The sequence below is a fragment of the Durio zibethinus genome, chromosome 3, assembly GCF_047325235.1.
Source record: "Durio zibethinus cultivar Kanyao isolate XHJ-2024 chromosome 3, ASM4732523v1, whole genome shotgun sequence".
In the NCBI taxonomy this organism is placed as follows: Eukaryota; Viridiplantae; Streptophyta; class Magnoliopsida; order Malvales; family Malvaceae; genus Durio; species Durio zibethinus.
Genome location: NC_143164.1, coordinates 31,462,115 through 31,483,926, shown reverse-complemented (window position 1 = coordinate 31,483,926; position 21,812 = coordinate 31,462,115). Strand labels below are relative to the sequence as shown.

Here is a 21,812-nt window from a genome sequence, read left to right as displayed (position 1 = left end):
GAGAATCTAGGTTGTTGCATTTGCATCTTTGATCGTGACATTTATTGTATGCTCAATTTTAAGTCACTTGAAAAAAAAATTAAGAATCTTTTGAGTTTTTGAATCTCAAATAAGAATCTTTGAGTGTCGAATGTGAATCTTTGAATTCAAATGAGAATTTTGAATTTCAAATTAGAAACTTTGAGGTGTGAAACCCAAAATTTGTCGAATGTGAATCTTTGAATTCAAATGAAAATTTTTTAATTTCAAATGAGAATCTTTGAGATGTGAAACCCTAAAGTTTGTTAGGATGTGAGCTTTTAGACTCGAATGAGAAGCTTTGAAACTTTTGGATGTGAATCTCCAAAATTCAAATAAGAATCTTTAAATGTTAGATGCGAATCTTGCAATTTGCAAATGCAAATCTTGAGATCTTGCAAATTTGAATCTTTATGAAACTGAAATTTTGAGAATCAAATTTCAATGAATTCTTACGAAGTTGAAAGGTTCTTGCGAATCTAAACCTTTTTATTTTTGAACTCAAATTGTGAATATTTGAGTTTTCATTACAAATTTCATCAGATTTGATCTACAACTCCTCTAGACATGATTGTAAAGAAGCATTATTTATTTTTCAAAATTATAGTTGCCTCTATTTAGAGGAGCAATTTACTTTTCTAAAGTTGTGGTGCCTCTGTCTAGAGGAGCATTTATTTTTCAAAGTCGTGGTTGCCTCTATTTATAAGAGCAATTTATTTTTTTGAAGTCGTGGTTGCCTCTGTCTAGATGAGCGATTTACTTTTCAAAGTTGTTAAGCCTCTGATTAGAAGAGCTTTATTTATTTTTTAAAAGTTGTTAAGCCTCTGATTAGAGGAGCTTTATTTATTTTTTAAAATTGTTAAGCCTCTGATTAGAGAAGCTTTTGTTTATTTTTTCAAAGTCGTTGAGCCTCTGTTTAGAAGAATTTTGTTTATTCTCTAAAAGTTGTGAACCTCTGCTTATGGTGTTTCAAGTTTTTTTTTTAGAAAAAAAGTGAATATGTCGGTATATGTGGGGTTTTTATGTCTTTGCACAATTCCTATTGGACAAGAAATGTGCAAAGACGGGTAGTTATAGATACCCAATCTATCCGAAATCTTTTTTTAGTTTTGTTAATTAATAAAAAAATAAAAATAAAAAACAAAAAAGAGTGGTTGAATTGGTGTAAAACTGGGTTGAAGAATTTGAGATAAGCTACAAGAGATTGAATAAGACTAAAAGTCCAAAAAAAATTGAGATTCCTATTCAGCCTTGGAGTCTGTGGTTTTAAAGCTTATAAATAGATCCATAGATCAAGGGAAGAGACACAAAAAATAGAGAACGAAACGGAAGGCAACACACAAAAAGTATACACAAAAGGAAAACAGAGGGTAAACAAAAGCAAAAAAAGTGTTTAAAAGAATAAAGGCAATTTTAGAAATTTTAAGAAATTTTTTTTGAATTTTTGGCTTTTTTTTTTGGAAAATTTCTAGAAATTTTCTAAATTTCGAGCAATTTTTTAATGAAATTTAAGTTTTTCGACTACTTTTCGACAAAAAACCTAGTTTTCGACGGAAAAACCCAGAAAGTTCTCATGGGGATAAACAAAGAGATTGTGGATTCTCATACAAAGAAAAAATAAAAATAGGTTTGCCTACCTTGAAAGTTCTTTCAGGATTTCCTAGTGCAACATGCCGATGAAGAACAGAGGTTGGACATATTTGCCTTAGCCATATACGGAATGGTGATAGTTTTAAAGGTTTTGGGTTATATTGAAATAGCAATGATTGACTTCTTGGAAAGTGTGATCAATGGCTATAACCCTTCAATGGTAATATTAGTAAAGACTATCAGATCTTTGAGTTACTGTCGAGGAATAGAGGGCGTTTTATAGGCTACATACAGTTAGTGTACTTATGGATAAAAAGCCACTTCAAGTGGAGAAAATGTGCTTTCTTGAAGCTTTATGTCCACAATTGAGCTCCGATTAAGGAATTTTACAAAAGTGGGTGGTCAGAACAAAAGTCTAAAAAAGAGTGGGTAGCTTTCTTACAAAAACTGACAAGTGCCGAAGTAAGATGGTTGGTCCCGAAGTAAGATAGCACAAGCCATAGAATACATTGCTAGAAGTATTTTACATGTCTATTTCTGGACCTTTTTCTCCCTCATGTTAAGTTTTAGTAAATGCAAACTAGAGAAGCTTTTATTTTCTTAAGATTTGTTGATACTGCTGTATCTTATGGGTGAGATCACAACCTGGCAAAACATTATTCTTCTAAATACAAGAGATTGAAATGGTGAGTTTTTACTTCATACTTCTAGTATTTTTTAAGTTGTTTACTTTGTTTGAAATTCCTAGGTTTTGGCTTCATAAATCTTACTATATTACCACTTTTTAGTGTTTTTGTTTGATCGGTATTAAATGAATCTCGATATATGTTTTCCATTTTGATATATTTTTACTGTATTTATCTTGCTTGGGTTATAGTTTTAATTTGATTATTCTACTCTTTTGTCTTCATTTGTTAGAGGAATTTATATTCTTCTATATCAATGGTTTTTAAGCATAGCCTTTTCCAATAGAGCAACCCTAATAGCTAGACGATATCAACCATCATTTGCCTACATTCTCCATGAAGATGACTGCAAAAATGAACCTTCAAATGAGTTCCAATCTCAACAAAAATTTGATAATTTTGTTCAACAAAGATCTTTTAGAATTGGGTTTAGTAATTCATCCTTAAGGTTTGGTTTGTTGTACCAAGATAGAAGATGCTTCAACCATCTTTTCTTTCTAGCTCCGGTATGCCTTTTTATCAATATATGTTGACTACGATTAGTAGTGGGTCAAAAAAGATTAAGTTCATGAGTGATGTTGTAGAAGTTCTTAATGATAATGTTGTTGAAGAAGTGGCTTCATAGGCTTTTGCTATGAATAAAGTTACCATTGCTATTGTTGATTATTGGTTACCTATTGCTAATTTATAGTATGTATTGATGCAGTTCATTATTTTACCAACTTCAACTGGTAAGTTACTGATTTTACTTATTTTATATTTTTTACAATTATACAAATATTTCTAGAATGCACTGCATGTTAATGATATTTGTAGCAACTTATTTTGTTCGAAGATTTTTTCAAAATTAAATAGGCTTCGGTTGTGCAATTGGGCCTTAATACAAAAAGTGAATTTTGAACTTAAAGATTAAAAGCCTAAAATTTTTAATCTAATTTTAATTTTGATTTTGATTTTGCTTTTAATTTTGATTTTACTTTTAATTTTAACTTTAATTTTGATTTTAATTTTGAATTTATTTTTAGTTTTAGTTTGGTCATGGTCAAAGGTTAAAAAGAAAAAAGGGTCAGAAAACACATGAAAAAAATTGTAAAAGAAAATTGATTGGTTTGATTTTGGATTTGGATTTTGAAATTTATTGATGACTTGCCAAAAAAAAATATTTAAGCTCCAAGCTTGGAAAGAAGGAAAGAATCTAGAAAAATAAAATTTTGGAAATGTTGAGATTTGATAAGAACAAAAAGTTTTCTCAATTGAATTAGGATTTTATCCCTATAAAAAAGAACTCTTAATCTATGAATAAGGGGGACAAAAGGAATTCTCGATCATACAGAGGTGATCTCAAGTAAAGTCTTTGAATCAAGCAATCTCGGTGTGATTAACAGAGGCGGTGAGCAATTTGACATAACATATTTGCCTCAAACACTTATTAGCAAATTGAAAATCTTTGAAGGCCTCACATTAGGAATTCACAATCAATTTTAGGTCATTGAAAAACAAGCAAATTTAAGCAGTCTTTGATTCAACAGATGGGGCAAAAATCAAAACCTTCATAAGCTACAATCAAGTTTATATAGCAATCAATTCAAGAACATGAAAAAGCAATTGGCAAAAGGTTTCAAATCTAGGCTCAAAAATTATACACTGTCAAGCAAAAAAATTAGCAATAAATAAAGCCAAAGGCCACAAAAACAGTTGAGAATAGTGACTTAAATCCCACAATAGATTTGTTTGGGATTTATTAGATATTGCTTGATGGACAAGAAGACTTGTAGTAAAAAAATTCTAAGAAAAAAAAAAGAGATTCTTAATAGGCAAGTTGGACTTGCAGAAGAAAAATTTAAAAAAAAAATAGATTCTTAATAGACAAATTTGTATGCTTATAATAGGTGAAATCTCTGATAGATTCTTAATAGGCAAATTTGTATGCTTATAAATAGATGAAGTCTCTATAGGTTTAGGTATCAAAAAATTATGTAAAAAAATTGTAAGATTTTATGGGATAAACAATCCATAAGACTATTAGAGATTTATGTCTTATGGGTGTGTATGAATGCTATGTTTGGGAATGGACTAGAGGAAACTGATATGGTCTATATAGGTATGGTGTATGAGTTTATATGAGTTTGTGTTTATTTGAGTTGAGAATACTCCATAGAACTAGAGGAGATGAGAGGGCTTATGGGTATTGATTGTTTAATGAGATTGATTTGATGTATGTTTGTAATTCTCTATAACTAATGAATTTTATTTTTTATCCATGGATGTAGGCCGATTGGACCAAACCACGTTAAATTATTATCTCTTGTGTGATTGATTAATTGTTTGATTTCGCTTCCACTAGAGTGATTGGATTAGGGCCTTTTAACCTAACAAATGGTATTAGAGCATGATTCGAGCCATAAAAAGAGGCAAGCCTAGAGGAACTCGATTTAAGAAAAGAGTTTGAGTTCATGTTTTGAGGATTAATAATCAATTTGCATAAAACGTGAATGTACATAAGAGAAGATGATTATGAGACTTTCATTTCAAGTGGAACCAAGTATGTCTAACATGAAAATAGATGATTTGATGAAATTTGAGTGAAGGTGAAGATTGTTTGGGATAGTGACTCAAATCTCATAACAAATTTGTTTGAGATTTGTTAGATATTGCTTGATGAATAAGAAGATTTACAAAAAAAGAATTATAACAGAAAAATGGATTCTTGATAGGTAAATTTGACTTACAAAAAAAATTTTCTAAAATAAAATGGATTGTTAATAGGCAAGTTTGTATGCTTATAAATAGGTAAAGTCTCTATAGGGTTAGGTATGAGAAAAAGATATAAGTGAGTTATAGGGTTTTATGAAACATATAACCCATAAGATCACTGGTGATTTACATCTTACAGGTGTGTATGAATGTTATGTTTGGGAGTGGACTAGAGGAGACTGAGATGATCCACATAACTATGAATGCATGAGCGTATATGGGTTTGTGTTTGTTTAGGTTGAGAATACTCCATAGAACTAGTAGAGATTGAGAAGGCCTATGGTATTGATTGTTTCGTGAAATTGATTTGATATATGTTTGTAATTCTCTACAACTAATAGATCTTGTTTCTCATATATGGACTTAGGTTGATTGGATCAAACTATATTAAATTATTGTCTCTTATGTGATTAATTAATTGTTTAATTTTACTTTTGCTAGTGTGATTGAATTGGGGCCTTTTAGTCTAACAAAAACAACAGTAGTCCCAGAAAATCCAAATAGCAAAGAATCGGTCAAATAAACCCAATTTTTAAAAGCAATTTGTAGAAACGCAATACAGACAATCAACATTCAATAGCAACCTTAGCCACGTAAGCTAGAGGATGAAACAATAAGCACTAAAAAGCAACAAACTCGGAAGTCAGCATGCACAGTTTCAATAACCATTAACCAAGCAACAACTGAGAAGGTAAACCCAATACCCAGTTGCCATACTCGTAAAAGCAAAGAAACCCACAACCAAACACAAACATAGACGGTAAACCCATACCCAGCAAAACCCAAATCAGTTTCAATAACAAAGCAAATTTATTAGTAAAAAACAGAAAAAAGGCAACAATTGACACTAGCAGACAAGCAAGAAAATTGAAGGAAAAATAAAAAATTTGCTTAGTCTTTACGAGGTTCTTCTATGAAGTTTCAGTTGATTTTTGATAATTTTGGGTTTGATTTTAAAGGAAGAAAGACAATGGTTTTTTTGTGATAATAAGCGAAGTACGACAGAAGGGTGGTGGTCTATGACATTTTTGGGTTGATGGCCGACGAGAGACAGCACAACAAGTGGTTTCTGGGTTGAGATGATGGTTGTCCTTGGTTAAGGTTTCAGGTAGAGAAAAAAAAAACAAAAAAGAAGAGGAGAATGATTGGAGGTTTTTGGTGTTGATTACAGTAGAGAAATGTGGCGAAACAGGTGGTGGTTTCAATTGATTTTTGGGTTTTAAGTATGAAGAAACTAGAGAGAAGATGCAGGTTTGAATTTGCAGAAAAAGAAATAAAAAGGTGAAAAAAGAAAAGAGCTATTGATTTTTGAACCTTTGATAAAACAGTGTCATTTGCATCAAGAAGATTTAAGGCCAATATGAACCATGGTGCAACCAACGTAGATACCCAATGACTTGACCCGATGGTTTGGTAAAACATTTTTGTTATTGGTTTTTGATTTTCCTATCATTATTTTTTTTTTTTACTTTTTTATATATTTTACCGTGATTGATTTTAAAATGCTAAGGAACAAAAAAGAAACGCTTTGGTAAGATTTTTTGCATGATTTATTACCTAATATTTTATTACATGATTTATTGTATGGTATGATTTTATATTTATTGTATGATATAATATTATATGTTATTGCATAATTAATATTATATTTGAATGATATCTAATTGCATGTGTGCATAATTGCATGATTTTATTTAATTACATAATTACTAATATATTTGTGTGATTATATTTGATTTCATGATTATATATTTGCATAGTATTTTATATTATTGCATGATAATTAATATATTTACATGACATTCTTGTATGAATATGTGCATGATATGATTTAATATTTATTACATGATTGCATAATATTTTGATAGAATTTTTGTGTCACCATGGTGTGTAAATAAATAAAGGATAGGAATTGATTTTGATTTGCATGATAAAGATCATTGTTGATCCCAAACTTTAGTTCTAATGATATAGACCAGAATCTATTATTTTTAAAGACCCTCATTTTACATTTAGGATAACCTTAAAAAGAATAGATTTACGTAGGTAACTAATTACACATAACTAAAAAAGATTGATAATGACTCCATATTTTTTTATCTAATAGGTAGGTTCTCCCAACTTAAATGTTATAAAAGTAATGATTTCAACAAAAATATTGCATAGAATAGCCTTTATGTTGAACTATCATTCTCTACATTTTATATGACTCAATCAATTGGCTTCAAAATTGAAGCTTCAAACTATCTTGCAAAGCAATATTTCAAATGACGAAAAAGAGAGAGCATAAACTATTAAGGCTCTAAATATAAGAATTCATGTCTAATTTAATGACATTGTTTTAAATTTAATATTTAAAAAATAAGAGCTTTAAATGAGGTTGTTGGGTCTTAAAAAAACTTTTTGAAAAAGAGAAAAGGAAAGAATTAAGGAAAGGGAGGAAAAAATAAATTTTGTGCTAAAATGATAATAGTTTACATGATGATAACTGAACATTAATGATTTGTAGAATGATTTTATTGAGTATTTGTACCACGTCATACACTTAACTAACAATAATAATACGAAGTATTAAAATATTTGATGAAATAAAAATTAAAGTATTAAAGTAAAAATTTTATTTTTTTAAAAACCAAATTACAAAAAATATATAATAAAAAAGCATTTTACATATTAACCTAATCTATAAATATAAAAAGTTTGAAAGAATCATTGTCTAATATTAGACATTTGTCAATAAATAAACCCCACAAAGAGTTGTTTTCTTGTTTATATATTTACTTCTTTTCCCAACTCATGTTTCACTGACATTGCATTCCCTCTGGCTCGATCGATAAGAGTCAAACCATATCAGTCCCTCTCTGATAGTTTCATGGACAGCTGCCCTTCCCTCCATAACCAATTTCAAGCCACTAGACTAGCTGAGTTAAGTAACTTGCCAACCAAACTGCTGCTAACTAATCCTACCTTGCCACTGGCTAGCTATTCTACAAACTCTGAGGTCCATGCACTCCTAACTAGCTAGCTGCAGTTAATTACGCTTAAATTTGATAATTTTAGACATACAATAATACATATACTATATGAAAATAATATAAAAATTATAAAATAACCCATTTAAAATTAATAAAAATAGTATATAGATTTTAATAAAAATAAAAATATATTTTGAATTTAACATTTAAATATGAATTATGATAGTATAATTTTATATTTTATATATATTTAATATAAAATAAATATAATAAAAATATACAAATTTTCAAATTTAAATGCACCTTTAGAGTTGTAAGCAGATTCATCTCCAAATATATCTAAACTCCCCCGGATTGGAGTTAAAGAAAAAACTAAAAATTGGTCTTGCTTTGCTTCACTGCAATTACACAAATGAAACAAAACTAGTTATAAGCGCTATACAAAGAAAACAAATATATACAATAATCCAAAAGGGGATTTTAAGGGAATATTCAGATTTATCATGAGATGATCGAAATGAGGAAAAAAAAGATTGATATAAAATTTGTTAAGCGAAGTTTATAAAATTTTTTATTAAAATCAATAAATAAAATTTAAAATTTAAAATAAAAATTAACAAATTAATAATTCTTATTATATAGATTAAATATGTTAATTTTAATAAATTTTGATATATTTTTTAGATAGGTATTTTTAATAAAAATTTGATAAAATTTTTACTATTTGATAAATACTGATTAAATTTAATTTCAACAGTATATTTTTTATATATTACTTATTTTTTTATTAAATTTTATTAATATATTAATTTATATTTTTATTAAAATTTTAATTAAATTAATTTAATAAAAAACTCAAAAATTTTTAAAAAATAACTTTGTACTTATCCAAAACAGAATATAAAATACAAATGGGAAGACTCTTCCGGAAACAGCATGCAGGGCCTACCGCCATCGGGACCAAGGGCCAATGACCCCGATATTATTTTGCGAAACAAGTCTTTGTTACGAGTTTATCTATCCGCAAAAGGTTGTTGCAATATAGTACTAGTAGCTAAACGTTGAGAGTTGAGAATGATCTTTCAATTAATGTTTTTCACCATCAATTTTTTTTACAAACAAAATGGAATTGGAAAAAAAAAAAAAAAACAAGCATCAGGATTCGGAAGAAAAACAAAAACCCAAAAAAAAAAAAAAAGGACACGGTTTTGTTGCTACCGACTAGCTCATTGTCGACATCCAAGTGAACAAACAATTAATTAAGAAACGAAAGCAAAAGAGATAGCAGCATGAAGAAAGAGATCAGGAGAAGAAAGCACTAAAAGAAAAGCCAATCAACCGTGGAATTTTGGCTCTTGAAGTCCTTACGATCTTCCGATTTATGTCTCTCTCCTTTCCCATTACAATCGCTCTCCCACAGCCAAGATGACATGCACCCCTTATCATCCCAAAGCTCATTCCCTTGAACCACACTCTCCCAAACCCAATCAAGATTATCAAGATTATAATTATCAAACGAAGTCATTGAAGAAGAGGAATTCCAGTTCCCACTATCTCCACTAGAGTTTCCACTTTCTATTTCCTCGTTATTAGCTGCTGTTTTGTTCGGGCTCAAATTTCCACTGTTCTCTTTCTCGTCAACAGTAACAGTGATGTTGTTCTCTCTCCACTCGCTTAATAAGGTCAAATCCCCATTTGGATGTAGCAATTCATTGTCCATGATGTCATCAAAACAAAGGATCCCACTGCTTTCAATACTTTCAAATGTTGCTAAAATATCAGTCTCTTTCTCAACCTTACCACTAGCGCAATGCATTGAATTCTCTATGGTTCTTTCCTCACCAGAGCTAAGAACCAGGCTCTCTCTCTCCTCGCTTGAACCCATCATTCCTTCTCCGGTGTCTTGACGAGGACTCAGTATAACAGGGATCATTCTCTCCTTATCTTCTTCATAGGGATCCAGTGCCATGCGATCTTCTATAGCAGTGTTGAACAAGGTTTCTTTTTCCAACATTAGGGTGGATGGCAATGGCACAACTCCATTAACAGAGACGTTTTCCATAGGTTTATTTGAACAACTGCCAGCTCTTTTCTGGGTGCTGTTGCTTTTGTTTTTCTTAATTGCCCATCTACTTGTTCTACCGCCTTTCTGCTTAGCAATACCGTCCTTGTTTATTTCCATGATAACAGGCAAACTTTGACTCGACGGCCTTCTAAAGCTATCGATTTTTCTACTCAAATGAGAGTTCCAATAGTTCTTTATCTCGTTGTCCGTTCTTCCTGGTAAGTGGCTGGCAATCAAAGACCACCTGCATGGAAGCAAAAATAAAGGCAAAAATTCTAGCAAAAGAATAAATTAAAATGCACCAAAAAAAACCAGTTAAGCAATAAATATCATAATTAATTGTGCAGCTAAAAGGCCTTATCAAAAGTTTGCTGTCTCTTTTAGTGTAGTTAAGTTCTTTCCCAACCGCAGAAATTAAAGGAGAGCTTAAAAATGAGCTGATATAAACCGAAAATGATAGCATATACAGTTCAAAAGAACTGAAAGAACCAAAGGTCGAAAAATTAACCATGGTTGATTACATCTAGTACTAACTTTTTTCATCCATGGAAAATAAAGAACACTTTGTCGTCACTCAAAAAAGAAAAATTACAATAACTGTAGTCTGTGTTTTAAGAATTCAAATGTTTTTTTTTTTATTATGTAACAGAGATAGTTAGTTTTCTGGTTTCTGTTTTCTTTTGGCTATGGAGAGCAAAGGAGGAAAAATGCCGCGCAAACCTATTTCCCAAAGTAGCATGCAAATGAATGATGATTTCTTCCTCATCGACAGTAATGTTTCCCCTCTTCAAGTCAGCTCTCAAGTAGTTAATCCACCTGAGTCTGCAACTCTTCCCACACCTCGGTAATCCTTCAAATGCCAAACCGATCGAACACAAATCAATACGCAAACCAAAAGAGTAAGGAGAGGCCAGATATGATCACAACCACGCAAAAAACACAAGAATGGGAAAAATAGAAAGAATAGCTTTGGTTATATACCTGCATTCTTAGGCAATGATCTCCAGGAGCCTTCTCCATTAGCTTGAATATACTTGGTCAATATCTCATCCTCTTCCGCCGTCCATCTCCCCTTCTTCAACCCAACCTTTTCACAACAAGGCGCCCTCCCCATGTCTTCCACCACACAGCAAAGGTGGAGAGGGCCAAAATGTTGTAGATAATTGGCCGCAAAATGAATCAATTAGCAGTTCGACTAGGGGAATGCTAGGACGATCATGTGCTGTTTAGGAGCATCAAAAGCTACAACATTGAAACTTTGGGTTTTGTAAGGAACTGCATTCGCATCTATATAAATAATAAATAAATAAATAAGGTGAAAGTCGTAGCACGTGTGGGGATTTGTCTGTGGTGAAAGATGGCGCCACGTGCACCTTAAATCAAGAGTAGTCATCAAGAGTAGAGTCGTGCATCGCTGCCGGCTAGAAGCTCATCCAGGGCATCCATGTCCCACGATGATGGCTTGATGCCCCTCGTAGAATCAATTCTTTTCTATCCTACGGGATACCTCAACTTAATTACTTCAACTCTCGAAACATCTGGCAAAAAAAAAAAAAAAAAATCTCAAAACTGAAAAATAAATAAAATAAAAAAAATCCTCTAAGGTCTCAGCTTTAATTAACGTTTTTTAAACACTTGATTTTTTTTTTTTAAAGATAAAGGGACATTCTATTAATAAAAGGGGATAAACAAGTTACAACCAAGCAATCAAGTCACAGTCACGAAACACACCTTACTTAACAAGGAAGTCCATAAATCTATTAGCTTCTCTAAAATATGAACAAAAGAAACCTTTCAAATGCCTGCGAGGAAATTGAGGAGTTTGTTAAAAATCGTGTTATATCTCCAGGGCTTGTCATTCATCATTTTTAGCCAAGGGATGATAACTTTTGAGTTGCTTTCCACTATAAGATTTGGTATTGGACTTGGTTTTGCTTCTACTAAGATCGATAAAGCTTCCACTACAACCTGAAACTCAGCCAAATTTTAGTCTGCTAAACCAATGTACTTTGAAAACATAAGAATTACCTCGCCAGACCAATCTCGGATCACCCCTCCAACACCAGTAGGGCCAGGTTTTCCAATTGCAGAACCATCCACGTTAATCTTCCAAAATCCCATCAAAGGAGAAGACCAGGATATATGCTGTCGAGGAGACTTCTTTACGTCGGGGATGTGGATATCGTGCATTGAGACCAACGAGTCTAGTGGGAAGAACACAGAGAAGGGCTTTTACCTGTAACCACCAGCCAACTTTGATGCAGATCAAGTAAAAAAATATGTTCCGTGAAAGGGAATTTTGATTGAAAGTAATCTCATTGCGTGCGAGCCAAATGGACCATGCAACAGCGAAGAAGAGACTGTCCCAAATCATTTTCTGATCTGGCTTTATCGGAACTGAGCACCATGATTGGAATGCAAGTTTGAGCGAACTAGGAACAACATAGAAGATGTTCCACTAGTGCAGACATTTATTACATAACAGCCAAGAATTATTACACGTAACAACAAGATGATCTACTGCTTCCACGTCATCACAAAAGACACTTATTTCTAGATGAAATACTGCAGTCTCTTTTGTGGAGAACTTCGAACACCGGCAGCTTCCCTTTGATAGCCCGCCAGCAGAAGATTTCTACATTTGGTGGTGCGATCTCTTTCCAAATGAAGCTTTCAGTTTGAACTTTTAAGTTTGTAGATAACTCCAAAGCCTGCCTGAATGAACAAGGGGTGAAGACGCCATGTGACGAGTGAGTCAAGGTAACTTTGTCAGTAGCATATGGAGATAACGTGAATGAATTTAAAAGCTCCAATAACTGATTCCACACACCAACCTCCCAATCGAAGAGATCCCGCCTTAAAACAATCTTCCAAACCCAGGTTGATCCTTCCCAATAACCAAAATCTTTTAACAAATCCATTTTTGTTTAGTGACAAAAATAAGGTTTTTAGTATAAAACCATTGAACCATTTGTCTGCCCAAAAGCGAATTTTTGAACCATCGCCTGATAGAAAAACTAGAATTTATGAAGTTAGATAAAGAATCTAAGTGCCAATTGTTCTGAATGTCTCTCCATATACGAGAAAGGGTATTGTTCGGACAGGGATTAGGCCACAACATAACCGATGGAAGATTGTACTTGTCGCAGATGACTTGTCTCGATAAAGATTTTGGTTCTCTTGCAAATCTCCACCGCCATTTTAGCAACAGTGCCTTGTTACAAAATTCCACATTTAAAATACCAAGACTACCCAACTTTTTTTATCATCAAGGTCACTCCAAAAGAATTTCCGTTGAAGTTTTTCCAGTTCAACCGCAACTCCCTTTGAAATTTTGAATAAGGACATATAATATATGGGAGGTTTGCCAGAACTAATTCAATCAAAGTTACTCTTCCTGCAGGGGTAGAAACTTGCATTTCCACAGACTGAGTTTGCTTTTGACAGATTCTACGATGGGCTGCCAGGTAGAGGACAGTCTCGGATTAGGCCCCAGAGGGATGCCAAGGTATTCAGTAGGCAAAGAATCAACCTGGCAATAGATTTTTGAGGCCCACTCTTCGATAAGCTGATGATCCACTTTGATACCCAGAAGCGCACTTTTCTTAAAATTAACCTCTAAACCAAAACCATCTGAAAGCATTGAAGAATCCTTTTGATCATTAGAAGTTGATCCTCCAAGGGCTGGCAGAAGATAATTGTGAGATCTGCGAATTGCAGATGAGAGATTTGCAGGTTGCTTCGACCCACTTTAATACCTAAAGAATACCAATTGAGACTGCGTTACGTAGAAGAGAGCTTAGACCTTCGGCCAAAATGAGAAATAAATATGGAGATAGTGGGTTGCCTTGCTGGAATCCTCTCTTAGATGAGGAACTGTTTATGAGCATCGAGATAGATGCCGTGGAGATGCAGCCTAATATCCAACTGATCCAGTTATTACCAAAGGCCATTTGTTTCATAATAGAGAGTAGGAAGTCCCAGTCCACATATTGAAAGCTTTTCAGTAAGTCGAGTTTGAAGACCAGTCCACCCTCTGTTTTTTTTCCTGATTGAATCAATTACTTCGTTAGCAATCAAGATGCAGTCCATGATTTGTCTTCTCTCCACAAATGCCGATTGAGTAGGATGGATGAGGGACCCCATGACTTGCTTCAACCTGTTAGCAAGTGTTTTTGCAATTATTTTGTAGATACTGTCAATTGAAGATATGAGGCAAAAATCCTTAAATGATTTGACACACTGCTTCTTGGCAATCAAGGCAATAAAAGAACAATTGATGCCTTTCAGGATCTTTCCATTAGTGTAAAATTCATGAAGAAAGTCCCTAATATCGTCTTTCAGAATCATCTACTTTTGCCTTATGAAATTGAAATTCTATTCGTTAGAACCCGGAGCTTTGTCACCATTACAGTCATTTACTGCTGCCCAAACTTCCTTTACCGAGAATGGAACTTCTAATTGATGAGATTGATAGTTTGATAGCTTACTAACCTCCAAATTGGGAAAAGCACAGGCAGGAACGGGGACTTTTACAAAGTGATCTCTGAAGTGAATCTCAACTGCATGCTTGATCTCTTTAGGATTGCTAAGTTACCTGCCCCTAAAGGAGATATGTCCCAGAAAGTTGTTTCTCCAACAACTATCGGTCATACAATGAAAAAATTCGTATTCTTATCTCCCTCTTGCTCCCTTTTCAGTCTTGCTTTTTGCCTCCATGTCCTTTCTTCAATGCTTTGAAGGCCAAAGTTCTTTTCTTTTGGAATTAATTAATGAACTGATCCCAGCATCAGTGGGGCATTCTTCATGTGCCTTTTCCAGACCAACAATTTCCTTTTCCATAGCTGCAATTTCCTCCGATACACCCCCATTTTCTGTATCCATTCCACTACTTTATATCCTTTTTTCATGAGTTTCAGCTTCTGATGAATTCTAAAGCCAGCAAAACCTTCAACCTTATAATTTCTCCAATTTTCCTCCACCAATTTGTTGAAATCATCATTATCAAGCCAGTGATTAAATACTTTGAAAGGTTTTGGGCCCCAGTCAATGTTATCAATACCGAGACAAATAGCTACATGATCCGATATCGAGCATTCTAAACTCCACTGATTAATGGAGGAATAAGCAGATAACCAATTCCGAGATCTCAGAAACCTGTCCAACCGAGTCGTCGCTGTAGCATTAGCCTTTCTACACCACGTGAACTTCCTACCACACAGCGGTAAATCCATCAATCCATAAGATTGCACAAACTCGTTGAAGTCATAAGATGATCTGGTCACATCAAAAACCCCAATTCTCTCTTCTTCATTCAGAACCGCGTTGAAGTCCCAGGTAGGACACTAATATTCCCCACTAGTTATTGCCGTTGCCACTTCTTCAAAAAAGGCCTTCTTCTCCCTAACCTCATTGGGGGCAAACAAGTTTAACAAGTTAACATTCTCCTGACTTGAGGCAAATTTTCCTTTAATCCAGATCAACCTTTCCTTGACTGTATTGGTGAAGGTATGAAAGCGATCTTCTGGTGACATACTTAATAAACCTCCCGACTGGCCGCATGCATCCTTGTGATCAAATTTAACACTTTTTTTGCCCAAATTTGGTGTACCATCGTACCTGAAATCCCCGAAGCTTTGTTTCTTGAATGGAAACCATATAAGGTTTTTCTTTTGAAATAAGCTTTCTTAGCGCATTTCTCTTTTCCTTCATACCCATTCCCCTAATGTTAAAAGATATCATCTTCATAATTAAATAGTCGGTTCCCCCCATAAATGAGAAAAAACGAATGACAGAAATAGGAGAGTTTAAAGAGTACCTTCCCCGTCGCTTTTCTCCATGCTTATCAGTTTGCTGATGATCTCCTCATCCGAGGCTTCAGATGTTAGGCCCAAAAGCCTCCCCACTTTTAAGAGTTTTTAAGGCCTCTTGGCATAGTGGTCTGTTTCTGCTTCTAATGTCATCATCAGAGATATTGGCTCCTTCCATAAAGTGCTGCTTTACTCTATCATTTCCTGTCCCCTCTTATTAGTCGGTGTTCTTTTGCCTTTTGTTTTTGTTTTTGTTTTTTTTTTTTTTGTCAATTCACCACTTTATTTATTCTTCCTAAGTCGGCATTTAGAAGATCCAACCTGAGAGCTCTCCTCCCTTTCTGCCTGCCCCTGTAATCATGTTCTTCGAAGTCAGCTCCATCTTCCCTGTTTCTTATCATCTGTCCTTAAAATTGTTGACTAAATCCTTTCCACGACAGAGCTGTTATCCGTAACTAGGTGAAAATCTTCATTGTGTGATCCATGAGGGCCGATTGTAGACTTTGAAGGTCCATCGTTCTCTGAATCAGGGTGACCCAATTCCTTTCTTGTTTTAATTAGGCCTCGAATGGGCGACCCAATTTGATCACGAAGGCTCTCCACCCGATTTCCTCCATTGTTATCAACCTTTGCTCCAAACTTCCACAGCACCATGAATTCGGGTATCATTTAAATTAGGCAACACATTTAACTCACCATCATTATGTATGAATTTTCCCGATTATGGGCTGTTTTTCAAACTTCTTTACAAACACTGCCTGTTCGTCTTCTTCCTCCATGCAACGATTACTGATCGGACTATGACCAGAAATGAACTCATGGTGATCTGCTTTCCACATGTTATCATCCATCGATTTTGTATAAGACTTAGAGTTGGATGATGAGGACTTAGCTTTATTTTTGCTAGTCTGTTTAACTTCCATTTTCCAGAGAAAATCTGGACCCTCTTCAATTGCTACTTTAATGAGGAATTTTTTTCCCTGCACCTAAATTGCTTGGAATAGAGATATTGTTTCTAATCAATGATAATACTCTAGCGGTATCCAATCTCTTTTTATTCATTTTGCTGTCGTTGATAGTGATGAAACACCCCCACTAATTTATAACCTTCTTAAAGAATTCATAAAAACATGCATGCAAAAGGACTCCTCCCAGCTTTAGCCATACAAATTTATCTAGACAAACCAATTTGGGACTCCATGGCTTGGTCCAAAAGAACCATTCGCTCGGCCACTTATTTCCATCCTCCAAGATGCCAAGCATTTCTTCTCTGGACTCAAAGGTCAACAAGACCATACTTCCCCCTTAACTGTTATTGAGAAGCGTAGAACTCTTTGACTCAGGATATGACGTTAAAGCATATGTACTGCTTGCAGGTTCTTCACTTCTGTGACAACGCATCTATCCAACGAATCCAAATCAAGCTCTTCATCTTCCAAAATAACGGAATCTAGGGTGTTTGGAGTTTCCATGTGCGGCCCCTTGATCTTATTTGAACTCGTCCTTTCTTCGTATGTTAACTCTTTCCTATTTTAGATCATGGGCTTTCTTTCCACCATTTCAGCATAAGATATTTTTTCAGTCCCCTTAGAAGACCATAACGGACCAAGAGTTTTTGCATCCTTTCTGTCATGTGTAAACCTACCTGGTTGTTGTTTGAACTCCCTGCTGTATTTGGCCAGACCAACCCTAAGCCTCCAACCATTCCAGTTGAAACTGTCTAATGCTCTAGAAACGGTCAGAGCCTCCCTGAGATCCTTAAGCCTGAAAAAATCAAAATTGCTTCGTCTTGGCTTTCGTTGGTTTAGAAGGATATAGAAATCCAATATTCTACCATACTGCATTATCAGATTCCATAGGTCACGTTCATTGCCTTTTGGATGAATGCTGTCTACAAAAACGGTTATCTGCTTCCTTCTCCACTGCTTATTCTTTGACAATCTGATTCTTTTATTCTCTGTGCCATAACGTTTAGATCCGATGACCTATCGCTAGACATTGACTTAGGGAGTCGCCACCAATTTTTTTTGTTTAGGTGCAATTGATCACCTAAGGAATTTATCTTTTCAAGAAACACCTAAGCTTAAGAGTCCCTAAAAGAATAGGTCCGGGTGTATTAACCAGAATAAGATTCGAGAGTTCGGTTACGAGTGAGGATGGTTATAGCACCCTCACAACGCCCATTGAAAGATGATACCAACTTAATTTCGTGTTATCCGATAAGCCTTAAAAATTTTACCAAATAATTAATTATTGAAAATTATTCTTAATTAACTCCAATACTTTTGACAGAAAATTAAAAAAAATCTCTCACCTCAAGAGTATATAAGAAAATTACTATTTCACTTGTAGAGACTCCATCGTCAGATTATTTAACATTAAAAAATTTTCAAGAAAAGAAAAAAAAAAGAAATATAATAAAAAAAAAAAGAATAATGAATCAACATTTAATATAAATCCTTTTCCTTTCATTTAAAAAAAAATTCATTGCTTTTGTACAAAAAAAATTGATACTTTCAACTTTTTTTCAAAATACTTTTTTTTTAAATTCTAATTTCAAGGAAAATTGATACTTTCAACTTTTTCTCAAAAAAACCTTTTTTTTTTAAATTTTAATTTCCAAGAAAATTGATACTTTCAACTTTTCCTCAAATATTTTTTTAATAATTTTATTTTAAGAAAAATTAATACTTTCAATTTTTCCTCAAAAATGTTTTTTTTTTAATTTTTTCATGCAAAAATACTTTTTAAAAAAATAAACAAACACATAAATAAAATAATAATAATAAATAAATAAACAAGCACATAAAAAATAAAAAACTACCAAAAAAATAAAAAATGGCTCGCCTTAGGGTTGATGTGGCTCAGCTCCAGACACAAAAAATGGCTCAAAGGTGCAACTTGGCAGGAAATCAGCTTGGATCAGCTCGGCTGCAGCTCAGGCAAGGACGCGAGTTGTTGGTTTGGGTTGCGTTACGAGTCAAGTCGGATCTTGGCAAAATGCGCAAATCCTGTTTAAGTACTGACTCAAAACGATGTCGTTTAGTTTATGTATAAAAGGAAAAAAATTTTTCTTTCCTCAGATGTTTCTCCGTGTTCTTTCTCTCTTCTCTGCTCCTTCTTTCTCTAGGCAATTTTTGGTCACTGTTTCTGGTTGAATGTCGTCAAAAAAATCATCGATTTTTGGGTTATATCGTCGGAAACTGGGTTTCTCATCGGACAATCATCGAAAAACTTGAATTTTCGTGAGAAATTCCATCAAATTCTGGAAATTTTCAAAAAAAAAAACAAAGCCAAAAATTTCAAAAATATTTCTAAACTTCCTAAAAGTGTTAAACACTCTTTCTTTGCTTCTGCTTCTCCTTCTTTTCTTTCTTTTTCTGTGTATACTTTCTGTGTGCTTTTTTTCTATGTATCTATGGATCTATTTATAAGCTTTAAAATCACAGACTCTAAAGCTAAATAGGAATCCCAATTTCCTTTGGACTTTCAGTCCTGTTCAATCTCTTCTAGTTTATCTCAAACTCCTCAATCCCAGTTTTACACCAATTCAACCATTTTTTTCCATTTTTTTCATTTTATTATTTTTTAATTAATTAACAAACCAAAAAACAGACCCCGGACAGATTGGTTGTCTACAGCTGTCCCTCTTTGCGCATTTCTTATGCAACAAAAATTATGCAAAGACGTAGACACCCCAGTTATACCGATACATTCCCTTTTTTTTTTTATCAAACCTCCTCTAAGTAGAGGCTTAACGACTTTGAGAAACATAAATGCTCCTCTAAATATAAGCTTAACGACTTTGAAAAACTAAACAAAGCTACTCTAATTAGAGGCTCAACGACTTTGGAAAAACATAAATGCTCTATAAATAGAGGCTCAACGACTTTTGAAAAATAAACAAAGCTCCTCTAAACAGAGGCTCAACAACTTTGAAAAAATAAACAAAACTTCTCTAATCAGAGGCTCAACGACTTTAGAAAAACATAAATACTTCTTGAAACAGAGGCACTACAACTTTGAAAAGATAAATTACCCTTCTAAATAGAGGCACCACAACTTTGAAAAAATAAATTGCTCATCGACAATCATGTCCAGAGGAGTCGTAAATCAAATCTGATGAAATTTGAAATGAAAACTTAAAGATTCACAATTTGAGTTCAAAAATAAAAGGTTCAGATTCGCAAAAACCTTTCAGCTTTGTAAGAATTCATTGAAATTTGATTCTCAAAATTTTAGTTTCATAAGGATTCAAATTTGCAAGATCTCAATATTCGCATTTACAAATTGCAAGATTCACATCCAACATTTAAAGATTCTTATTTGAATTTTGAAAATTCACATCCAAAATTTTCAAAGCTTCTCATTCGAGTTTAAAGACTCACATTTGACAGATCTTAGGGTTTCACACCACAAAGATTCTCATTCGAAACTCAAAGATTCTCATTTGAGTTTGAAGATTCACATTCGACAAATTTTGGGTTTCACACCTTAAAGATTCTCATTTGAAATTCAAAGATTCTCATTTGAGTTTGAAAATTCATATTCAATAAATTTTGGGTTTCACACCTCAAAGATTTTCATTTGAGAACTCAAAAATTCAAAAGATTCCCAATTTCTTTTTCAAGTGACTCAAAATTGTGCATACAATAAAAGTCATGATCAAAGATGCAAATGCCTTCTTAATGATGCAAATGCAACAACCTAGATTCTCATAATGCCATGCATGTTCAAACAAAGTTTTAATTAATCAAATTATGTGCATGTACTATTTAAACAATGACGCTTACATGATGCATGTAATACGGACGTCAATAATGTCATGAAATCCTAAATAACTGTGGTAATATGGCTCTCAAGACTTCATCATTTTGAGCTTCTTAGCACTAGCCATCTTAGAATAAATTCTATTTTTTATCACTTGGTCATCGCTCATAAGCTTCTCAGTACAAATTTCATCATTCATCACTTGATCATCGTTCATGGGCTTTTCAGTATTTCAGAGCAAATTTCATCCTCCATCACTTGATCATTGTTCATAGGCTTTTCAGCACCAATTTTACCCATTGCCCCGTATTTTTTTATCACAACTCATAGGTTATGTCGATCAATTCATCTCTATATTCATTACTTTGACATACCAATTTTTTTTTAAATTTTCCTCCTCTTCATTTTGTTGACCAATTTATCATCATATTCCCCATTTGGTCATGCTATGTGTCTTTTCAATTCATCCTATCATTCTATATTTCTTCTCAAAGGAATGTAAGAATCTTTTAAGCACATTGTCATTCATTCATCATCATTTCAAATCATGACAAATATAATGCACTCATACATTTTCTCAATTTATTCTGGGGATGCAACAATAAGGCAACATAGGGTGATTTGAGGGAAAAGTAATCAATGAAGGACGAGTTTGGTGTAAAATGAATAAGGAAAGAAACAAATTGGATACATATCATTGGGATGAATGGTATATCCAAACAATGAAAATCCAGACAATTTTGAACATTAATTCATGATTCTTTTTTAAAAACTCATTACATTGACTATCAAAATCATTTTGTGCTCATCAAACTTCATCCTAGTTTTGAGGGATCTTCATATGTCTTTGATCTTCCATCCATGTGAATCATTTGTCCAACTTTCAACTTAGAGGTTTTTTTACTCAAATCGTCCTTTCGGGTTTTCAACTTGAGTCTCCCTTTTCTCTTCTTTCTATTTTCTTTTTTTTTTCACCCATTATTGATATCTCTTTCACATCAATCTTTAGAGCAACCAAGCATGATTCTGTCATTTTATCATAAGCATGCTTTAGCCCAACATATGACCATTCAATTCAAGCATTCACATTTGATCCAAATAAACATTTAAAGGTTGTAATGTAGGCCATGGTGAAGGGTCATGA

General features: G+C 33.5%; 2 protein-coding genes across 2 annotated transcripts; both read right to left on the bottom strand.

The window, feature by feature from the left end:
- Positions 1–9,098: 9,098 nt before the first annotated feature.
- LOC111283706 (uncharacterized) lies at positions 9,099–16,940 on the bottom strand. Its single transcript, XM_022872296.2, has 4 exons — positions 11,462–16,940; positions 11,070–11,330; positions 10,809–10,938; positions 9,099–10,332 (listed from the first exon to the last, which is right to left on the bottom strand). Exons 2-4 carry the CDS (start codon positions 11,200–11,202, stop codon positions 9,342–9,344), a joined length of 1,254 nt encoding a protein of 417 aa, XP_022728031.1. The 5' UTR covers positions 11,203–11,330; positions 11,462–16,940; the 3' UTR covers positions 9,099–9,341.
- LOC111283318 (uncharacterized) lies at positions 13,477–14,438 on the bottom strand. The gene is made up of 2 exons (XM_022871763.1): positions 14,032–14,438; positions 13,477–13,837 (listed from the first exon to the last, which is right to left on the bottom strand). Exons 1-2 carry the CDS (start codon positions 14,436–14,438, stop codon positions 13,477–13,479), a joined length of 768 nt encoding a protein of 255 aa, XP_022727498.1.
- Positions 16,941–21,812: the final 4,872 nt, after the last annotated feature.

Coding starts and splice junctions, on each gene's coding strand:
- LOC111283706 (XM_022872296.2), bottom strand. CDS start 11,202: ATGGGGAGGGCGCCTTGTTGTGAAAAGGTTGGGTTGAAGAAGGGGAGA. Junction 10,939..11,069: donor ATCATTGCCTAAGAATGCAG/GTATATAACCAA, acceptor TGGCATTTGAAG/GATTACCGAGGTGTGGGAAG. Junction 10,333..10,808: donor CATGCTACTTTGGGAAATAG/GTTTGCGCGGCA, acceptor GCTTCCATGCAG/GTGGTCTTTGATTGCCAGCC.
- LOC111283318 (XM_022871763.1), bottom strand. CDS start 14,438: ATGATTCTGAAAGACGATATTAGGGACTTTCTTCATGAATTTTACACT. Junction 13,838..14,031: donor TATGAAACAAATGGCCTTTG/GTAATAACTGGA, acceptor TAGGTATTAAAG/TGGGTCGAAGCAACCTGCAA.